This window comes from Sphaerodactylus townsendi, linkage group LG04 (assembly GCF_021028975.2).
Source record: "Sphaerodactylus townsendi isolate TG3544 linkage group LG04, MPM_Stown_v2.3, whole genome shotgun sequence".
Lineage (NCBI taxonomy): Eukaryota > Metazoa > Chordata > Lepidosauria > Squamata > Sphaerodactylidae > Sphaerodactylus > Sphaerodactylus townsendi.
In genome coordinates, this window is record NC_059428.1 from 149,413,043 (window position 1) to 149,421,833 (window position 8,791).

Genomic DNA, 8,791 nt, shown 5'->3' on the forward strand with positions numbered 1-8,791 from the left:
CACACACAAGCAAGCGCCGGACGGGATTCTCCCCAAGCGCCATCGAGCCCCCCTCACTCTGTCGGCAAACGTGTCGCTCCGGCGCCCGCCCACCCCCGAGTTTGCGGTCACATATTTGCAAACGGGGGGGGGGGCACACCTGTAATCTGCCCCGATGGCCACTGACTGTGCCCCGCCCACTCGGGGTAGCCGAAGCAGGTCACCCGCGGCCTTTGGTGGGGTGCCCCGTCCTCCCTCTCCAACGGGGCCCCGCCCAGGGCAAAGCCCTTCTGGCTCATGTGCGACTCTCTCCCGACCTACCTCGCAAGGTGGTCGTGAGGGCAATGGCGGGAGGAAGGGTCGGATACCAAACCCGAAGGCCCGCAGCGACCCAGGGAGCACCCCCGCTGCTTCCCGCTCTCTTGCACGCCCGCAACGGCCAGCCTTTGGGTCGCCGCGGACAAAGGGCGGAGCTTTGCACAAGCCCAGAGGTCCTCTGCCCCTCTCTCCTTGCCGGGAGGACTGGAGCCGCCGTGGCGAGGACGGGCCCCTGCCCGAGCTCCTGGTCCTCGAATGCCGCGTCTTGCTCCAGCCCCCTCCGGCCGCTGCAGACGCTCCACCACAGCCCAGGGGCAGGGGCGGGGCTGGAGCCCAACAGGCCAAGGGGCCCCCACCAGCGGACCCCCTCAGCCCCTAGAAGATCCCGGGCAGACCCCCGGCAAGCCAAGGGTAGGCACCAGGCAGGAAAGACTCCGCCGCTGAGCAAAGCCGGCCGGCCGGCCGGCCGGCCGAGGGGGCAGGGGGCGCAGGTCAGGAACACCCCCACCACCCCCCGGAGCCTCCTCGCTCTTGTCCGGAAAGTACAATCGCAGCAAGGGCAAAGGGGGGGGGGCAGAAAGAAGTCTCCTCGCGCGAGTTGTGATGTGCCCCCTTCTCTCCTCTCCGCCACCCCCCCCCCCCAAGAAATAGGGGCAGCCACGGCCGGGAGGAGGTCGCACTTTGGCAAGGGGATGATGGAGCCGAGCGCTCGAGCCCCCAGCGCCCCCCTGGAGCCCGTCCGGCGACTTGCCCCGGTCAGACCGAGCAGCGGTCTCAGAGGCACTTCTCTCCCCCCCCCCCCGCCCTCCCGGTTGCCCCAGTAAAGCCCCACCAGCAGCAGCACCACCGTCCTCCGGGCTTGGAGAGTGGCGCGTCCCTTCGGTCGCCCTCCGCCCCGAGGCTGGCCGGGCGCGGGCCCCGTGGGGCAGGCCGCGAGCGCCGGGGCCCGGGAGGGTGGCCCGGGCGGCGGGGGCGGCTCCAGCTCGGCTGACGTCAGGCGCCCCCTTAAATAGGCGCCGCAGCGGGAGCGGGGCCGGCAGTGGCGGGCGGGCCGCGGCGCTCTCGGGCTCGATCGGCGAGCCGGCAGCCCCCATGCCCCGCCGCTGCCGCCCCCGCCCCCGACGGCCGGGGCAGCCGGGGCCCGCCGCGCCACGGGGCCGAGGATGGCGGCATGGCGCTTAGCCGGCGGAGGAGGCGCTGCCGGACCCTGGCCTGGCTGCTCCCGCTCTCGGGCACCTCATACCTCTGCTACAGCCTGCTGCTCCTCTGCTGCGCACCTCCTCCTCCGCCGCCGCCGCCGCCCCCCGCCCAGCAGGAGCCCCCCGCCGCCGCCCGCTGCCAGCCCGCGCCCCCGGCCCCTGGCAAGAAACTTCTGCACCAGCGGCCCGCCTGCCCGGCCCCCGCCGCCGCGCCCCCGCCCGCCGCCGCCGCCCCGCCGGCTAAGCGCCTCCCGCGCGCCATCATCGTGGGCGTCAAGAAGGGCGGCACCCGCGCCGTGCTCGAGTTCATCCGCGGCCACCCGGCCGTGCGCGCCCTCGGCACCGAGCCCCACTTCTTCGACCGCCACTACCAGCGCGGCCTCCACTGGTACAGGTGAGCCCCCGACAGACCACCTCCGCCGGCCCGCCCACCCCCCGGCAAAGGGCACTGAGCAAAGTTTGCCAGCCGCCCGCCCGCCCACGGCAAGTGGACCGCAGCAGGGCCTGCAGAGGGCAGCCTCCTGCGTTTGCCCGTGACCAAAGAGAGGGCGGGCTGCTTGACCCCTCTCCTGACCAGACCCCGGGCCCTCCCTCGGCCGTCGCAGCGGGCCCTCCTGCCAGGGACCCCCCCCCCCGGCCGCCATCATTGCCTTCTGTGGGTTTCCGGGGCCAAGGAAGGGAGTCCCGGGCACTTGGTGCCACTTACGAGTAAGTTTGGGAGGCTGATCCCTTTTCCAGGCGCCCCATTGGCTGAGCACCTGCGGGGATCCAGCGCTAGGAAGGAACTAGAGCAGTATCCCCCCCTTCTTTCAGGGGGAATCCCCGCTTCTCCCTTGGCCCCTCCCCCTCCGTGTCTCCGGCCCACCCCCACCTCCGAGTTGCCTGGGAAACCTAAAATCTGTTCCTTGCGGGGCCTGGGTGGCGTTCCTTCCTGCCTGCCTGCCTTCCAAGGATGGGAGCGTTTGGCTCATTGTGCTGCTGCTGCTCTGAATGTGGGAAGTTCTCCAGGAGGCCGTCTGGCACGTCTGAGCTCCTGCTAGAGCCGAGAAGATCTCTTGAAGGCTGCTGAAGGAACGCGGGGGGGGGGGGGCGCAGTGTGTGTGTGGGGGGGAGCCTCCTTCCTCGCCGGGGCCTTCTGGAGAAGTTTAGAGCCTCCATGCATAGCCCCACCAAGTAAATGCAAAGGGCTTTCCCACCTGGGGTCTTTGCCCTTAGCCGGCCAGACCTGCTCTCCCCAGGCAGGGGAGGGGGAGGCCCAGAGACGGTGGGGGGGTGGGGGGAGGCCTGGCCATTCCGTGTCCTTCTTGCACGAAAGGAGGCAGCTGCCTCTCCTGCGGGCGGCTCTAATCGATGCTGCGATCTCTCCCGGCCAGCAGCTTGTCCAAAGGGACACAGATAAAACCATTAAATGACACTTAGCCTGGTTTACGAGACTTATTTCAGCAGCAGCAGCGCCGCGCACAAAACACTGGATTGATTTTGCTCCTGGCGAGCGGAAGCATTAAGTCAAGGTGCCAGCCAAGGCAGGGAACTTTCTTGTGCTTGCTGGGTAGGCCGGGCGCCAACTCCTCTGCCAGCCAGGAAGCCTGGGGAAGGGGGCTGTAGTTGCACCCAGGGGCAGATGCCTCAAGGCGGGTTCATCTTCTTCATGCAGCAGGCATGGAGGGGTCCATTGGACAGGGGCTGGGGTCCTGCAGAGTTGCTCTTCCCATCAGAAGTTCCTGGGTGAGAATGCCTGCAGCAGGTTGGTGCCTTTGGGACACCTGAGCACATCATGGCTGGCTGCAAATGGAGGCTCGGCAGGGCAGAGTTCCTTCTCCTTCTGTTGCCTTTTCTGTAGGGTGAAGGGGCCTTTTGCGTCTGGAAGGAGTGCTGCACACACACACGCACACACACACATCCCCAAAGCAATGGTTTCCACTTTGATTGCAGGAAGACTGCCCCCCCCCCCCGCCAGAAATGGAGAACTCTGTTCAGAGAAATCTGATCTTCAGCTTTGAGCCAGATGGATCAGGGGACATGGAGCTCTCTAGCCACCTCTGCACCCCAGTCCTTCCCTCTGCAAACCAGCGGAAGGGCTTTTCTTGCTCTCTGGAAGGAAGAAGGCCTCTGTGGTGTGGTGGTTAAGAGGAGGTGGATTCTAATCTGGAGAACCGGGTTTGATTCCCCACTCCTCCACCTGAGTGACGGAGGCTTATCTGGTGAACCAGATGTGTTCCCGCCCTCCTGCATTTCTGCTGGGTGACGGGCTAGTCACAGTTCTCTCAGAACTCTCTCAGCCCCACCTACCTCACAAGGTGTCTTTGTGGGGAAAGGAAGATAAGGGAGTTCCAATTCCAATTCCAAAACCTTTATTAGGCATAAAAGAGAAGGGAGTTTGTAGGCCACCTCTAGTCTCCTTACAGGAGAGAAAGGGGGAATAAAAATCCAAACTCCTCCTCCTCCTCCTCCTCTTCTTCTCCAGGCAGAATCCTGCCTGGGTAAAATCTTGCCTTTCAGCAAGAGGCGGTGGCCCTCAGCCCTCTGCCCCCAGCTCTCACCCTCCGGAGTCCGGGGGCTGGCCTATCCATGGGTGCTCCTCTTTCTACACCAGAGAAAATGTAGAGCTAGAAACGCAGCAGACCCCGTGTGTGTCTCTGTGTGTGTGTGTGTGTGTGTTGAGCTTTCTGTTTAGGGTTCCTCCTTGGAAAAACAGGGCCACAAGTGTGTTAGAAGAACAGTCGCATATAATGTTCGTTGGGGGGGGGAGGCAGCGGGAGGAGCATTTCTGAACTGTCAGGGCTGTGGGCAGGGACCCAAGTCCAGCAGAGGGGCCAGAGTTTTGCACAGAAGAGAGGAGAATTGGCGGCGGGGGGGGGGGGGGCTATGCTGTAGCTTGGTCAGGACTTGGCTGGGCAGGGCGGCTTCGTCCTGGCTTGCCTGTTCACTCTGGCTCTCCCCAGCCCAAGGCAGGCAGGTGTTTGCCAGTCAGGCCTCCAGAGGGCTGGCAGGACCCTTTAGCAGGACCTAGTGGGAAGCATTTCCCCCAAGCGTGTGCCTGGATGGATCCCGATGTGCTGGGCCGGCTCCCCTCCCTGGAGAGTTTTCTGCAAGTGGCTCAGCTGCCTTATTGATCCAGCCTGCTACGGTTCTCACCCGCCAACCCCCCCGGGGGTCTCTGGCCTGCAGATGCCTTTGGGCAGGGGTTGGATAATTTGGGCTGGGAGAGTCCCCTCCCTCTGCCTGGCTCAGAGCACCGCTGGCGCTGCGTGGCTGGCGCTTTCTGCCCTCGGCTGTGTGGGAGCCCTGCCAAGCTAAACTCTCCGTTTTCCCGCTGACAAGAGACTAAACCCTAGGATTATCCAGAAGCCTGTTGGCTCTTGGTGGGGAGAGCCGGAGCCCTGCCTGCTCAGTCTGCCAGGCACAAGCAAATGTTTGCTGGCTGTGCTGGGAAGGGGAGGCAGGCCTGGCTGGGCTGCTGCGGGGCAGGGATGGGATGGGGGGGGGGTCTCAGAGGGGAAGGGATGCAGATGCAGCCATTCCCAACTCTGCCTGTGCGGCACAAACCCCCAGGGATGAGAGGCGGCTGAGGGAACATCCCATTCCAGTGTCACCAAGCTCTGTGCCAGGCTGGGCAGCAGCTGCCGTGCACTGTCTCGGCCTGCTGTTGGCAGAGGTGGCGATCCAAAGGGACAGAAGCTCCTGGCGCCCCTTCGCATCTGCATGGCAGCAGCCTCTTTCCCCAGGCATCCTGTCTGGTCTCCCCTTTCCCCCTCCCCGGCACCCTCAGTCTTGTCTCCCCTCCCCCCCACCTACACAACAGCCCCCCTGGACAGCTGGGGGCATTTCCAAGCCTGCTCCCTTGATGGATCACTGGCCACTAGCAGGGGAATGACCCTGGTCCCTTCTCACAGCTCTCTGACCGCGTCTGTCCCGCCTGGTTCGGATGCCGGCCGTGTGGGTTCGGCAGCAGCTGCAACTTGCTCTCCAGAAGGGCTCATCATGTCACAGCGGCAGCGTCAAACACCAGTTTTGCTCCACATGGTGGATTTGGAGCAAGGAGGCCTCCGTCTCCCTGCACAGGGGCCCAAGCAGAACAGCTGCCGTTTGCCCAGCACCTGCATGGCGGAGTCGGGGGTGGGGGTGGTATTTGCCTGCAGGTTTCCTGGCCGTGACAACAACCCACCCAGTTCTGGTCCTGAGGGCCCAGGCAGGAGAGGGTGGGTCCTCTGCTGCATGTCATCAGGCAGCTGGCAGCCCTGGGTGAGAGGCAGGTGGCTCAGACGGGAGATTGTTCCTCCTCTGCCCCACTGGCTTTCCTTCCCAAAGGGGGCAGGGTTGTGGCCTGGGCCCCCTGGGTTGGTGGGAACAGCCTGTTTCTTCCAGAGGCTGAGAACGCGCACTCTTGTGTGTGCCGCTCTGAAACACCACCCCGGAGGGTGGCTTCCCTGAGTGGTCATGGCTCTTTTGTTTCAAAAGACAGAGGAGGCCTTGTTCCGCACGGGATTAACCTCCCCTTAAGATCATACGTGGCCCGTTAATGCTTTATGAATCTCCACCAGCCGTCAGCCACTGATAAAGTTGTCTGAGACTGATGGATGGCCCAGGTCTCCCTGGTGAGCCAGCATCAGGAGGGGTGGGGTGCGGCTGCGCCCCCCGCTCCCCCCCCATCGCATTCGTCTCTAAACAAGAGGAGTCTGTCATCAGGATTTATGAGGCTCTGGAGCAGGGGTCTGCAACCTGCGGCTCTCCAGATGTTCATGGACCAATTGGCCATGCAGGCAGGGGCTGATGGGAATTGTAGTCCATGAACATCTGGAGAACCGCAGGTTGCAGACCCCTGCTCTGGAGATACGGCTGAGCCACCTGTTGCTCAGGTACTTGCAAATGCTGAAGGACTGTCCCTGTGTGTCTGATCTGCTTGGCAGAGGCCTGTGGGCCTGTTCTCTCCAGGAGGAAACCCACTGCAGAAGAGCAAGGGTCCTGACCGGACTGGCCTAACCAACACCAGCCTGCTGTGCCTGGGGGCTGGGATGGTGGCCCAGGAGGGCCAGGGCGGGCATGCATCTGCGGACAGGAGCCCCAAACTTATGGCCCCCGGTGCTTCTGGCCGTGCAAAAGAGTCACAGGATAGTGTCACCGCTTAGCAGACAACTGTGAGATGGGTCTCTGGAGTGAGGGCTCGGTGCCCTTATCAGGCTGCCATTCAACACCTTTGAACCACTTTGTCTTGCTGGGCAGAGCAAAGGGCATATTACTGGCAGCAGCAACCCAGGCAGGTGACTCTCTGGGCACCAGTTTGTGGGGCAGGGGTCCCCCTAGGCATTCAGGGTGGGGGTGGGATAATAAGTTCAGGAAGGGGAAGGGGGAACTCTGTAACTGCTTTGATTCGGCAAGGCCAGGAATGGGCAAAGATAAGTTCTCCTCCTCCTCGGTCTCCTGAGACAGAACGAGTGTTAGCCTCCCCTTCAAGCAATTTGCAGCCTGCTGAAAGCTGGTAACCCCAAGAACGCAGCCGGGCCTCCTCCTTGGCCTGCCTTCCCCTCCAACGCCCAAGCTGGGTCTCTCCACACTCAGTCAGTGCAAAAGATGCTCCGGGGGTTTCCTGGCCTCCCTCAACAATTGCAGGCAACACTGCAGTGAGACGTGGGAAGGGGAGGGGCTGACCCTTGCCCTCTCCTGCATAGGGCTGTTCCGCCCCCTCCTGCTTTAACACTAACCCCCCCACCACCTCTCTGTGCCCCCAGGCAGCTGATGCCACGCACGGTGGAGGGCCAGATCACCATCGAGAAGACCCCCAGCTACTTTGTCACCTGGGAAGCCCCCCAGCGGATCTTCAACATGTCGAGGGACACCAAGTTGATTGTGGTGGTGCGCAACCCCGTGACGAGGGCCATCTCGGACTACACACAGACCCTCTCCAAGAACCCGGACCTGCCCACCTTCGAGGGGCTCTCCTTCCAGAACCGCACCCTGGGGCTGGTGGACTCCTCCTGGAGCGCCATCCGCATCGGCCTCTACGTGGTCCACCTGCAGAGCTGGCTGCGCTTCTTCCCGCTCTCTCAGATGCACTTTGTCAGCGGCGAGCGGCTCATCACAGACCCGGCGGGGGAGGTGGGCAAGATCCAGGACTTCCTGGGCATCCAGCGCATCATCACCGAGGGGCACTTCTACTTCAACAAGACCAAGGGCTTCCCCTGCCTGAAGAGGAGCATGGAAGGCAGCCCCCCACGCTGCCTGGGCAAGTCGAAAGGCAGAACGCACGTCCAGATTGACCCAGAAGTCATTGAGCAGCTGCAGGACTTCTACCGCCCCTACAATGTCAAGTTCTACGAGACTGTCGGGCAGGACTTCCGATGGGACTAGAGCCCCCGAGCGCCTCCACGGGGGGTTTCGGTATCCCGCAAAGTGGGGACGGTGGGTCTTCCTGGCCCCACTCCTCAGGGCTGCTTCGGCCTCTCCAGCAGCCCACTGTGAAAAGCCAGGAGGGGCGGCAGAGAGGTTCGATCCCCGCTGCCCAGAGATGCCCCCCCATCCTTGGCTTGGTCTGCATTTTCTGCCATGCAATCAAGGCATACCATGCCCAAGGATGGATTTTATTTTTTAAGAATGGTATATATAAATAATAAATTATATATAGATATATATAGTCTATAAATATCACTGCCTAAGCACAAATTGGCACCTGCCTCCTCCTGAGTTTCCATTTGGATACTGTTTGGGGCAATCCCAGACCCACAGGCCCTGCACAAGAGTGTGTGTGTGTGGGGGGGGGGGAGCAGAATCTGTGTCTCTGCACGCTGCACACTCCCCTCCAGGGTCCCGCCCTGCCCTTCGGAAGTGAGCGTGGGTGCGACTCAAGGGGGAAATTGTTCTTGCACAGCTTCTGGGGAATCAGGGTTCCTTCCTTCCTTATTTCCTTCCTCCTTCCCTCCTTCCTTCCTACCCTCCTTCCCCTGAGCAAGCCTGTAACCATGGAGATGCCAGCCAGCCTGTCTGCTTTGGAGCACTCACTGTCCTGAGAGATGTTCCTGTCCTGCAAATAAAGCACAGATCTCTGCTGTTACGGGTACTTCTGAGAGACCCCACTTCTTGGTCCGGGTGTCATTGCCTCTTCACCTTGCTCCGCCTTTTACGGTTCAGTCTCTCTCCTCTCCTGCAGGGCCCTCTGCGGGGCAAAGCGGGAGAGGCTGGTTGTGGGGTTTCTTCTCTGCCTCCTTTCCTTATCTTGAGGGATTCGAGATGCAGCCAAAGCTGCAGAGAAAAGGCTCAGATTAGGCCCAGAGGGAGCTGCACTGAACTGCCCGCTGCTCGCG

The 8,791-nt window shown here is 62.5% G+C and overlaps 1 protein-coding gene across 1 annotated transcript; it reads left to right on the top strand.

Annotated features, from left to right (window-relative positions):
• The first annotated feature begins 992 nt into the window (after positions 1-992).
• HS3ST2 (heparan sulfate-glucosamine 3-sulfotransferase 2) lies at positions 993-8,541 on the top strand. Its single transcript, XM_048494164.1, has 3 exons — positions 993-1,077; positions 1,311-1,890; positions 7,223-8,541. The coding sequence occupies exons 1-3, from the start codon at positions 993-995 to the stop codon at positions 7,839-7,841; spliced, it is 1,284 nt and encodes a 427-aa protein (XP_048350121.1). The 3' UTR covers positions 7,842-8,541.
• The last annotated feature ends 250 nt before the right edge of the window (positions 8,542-8,791 follow it).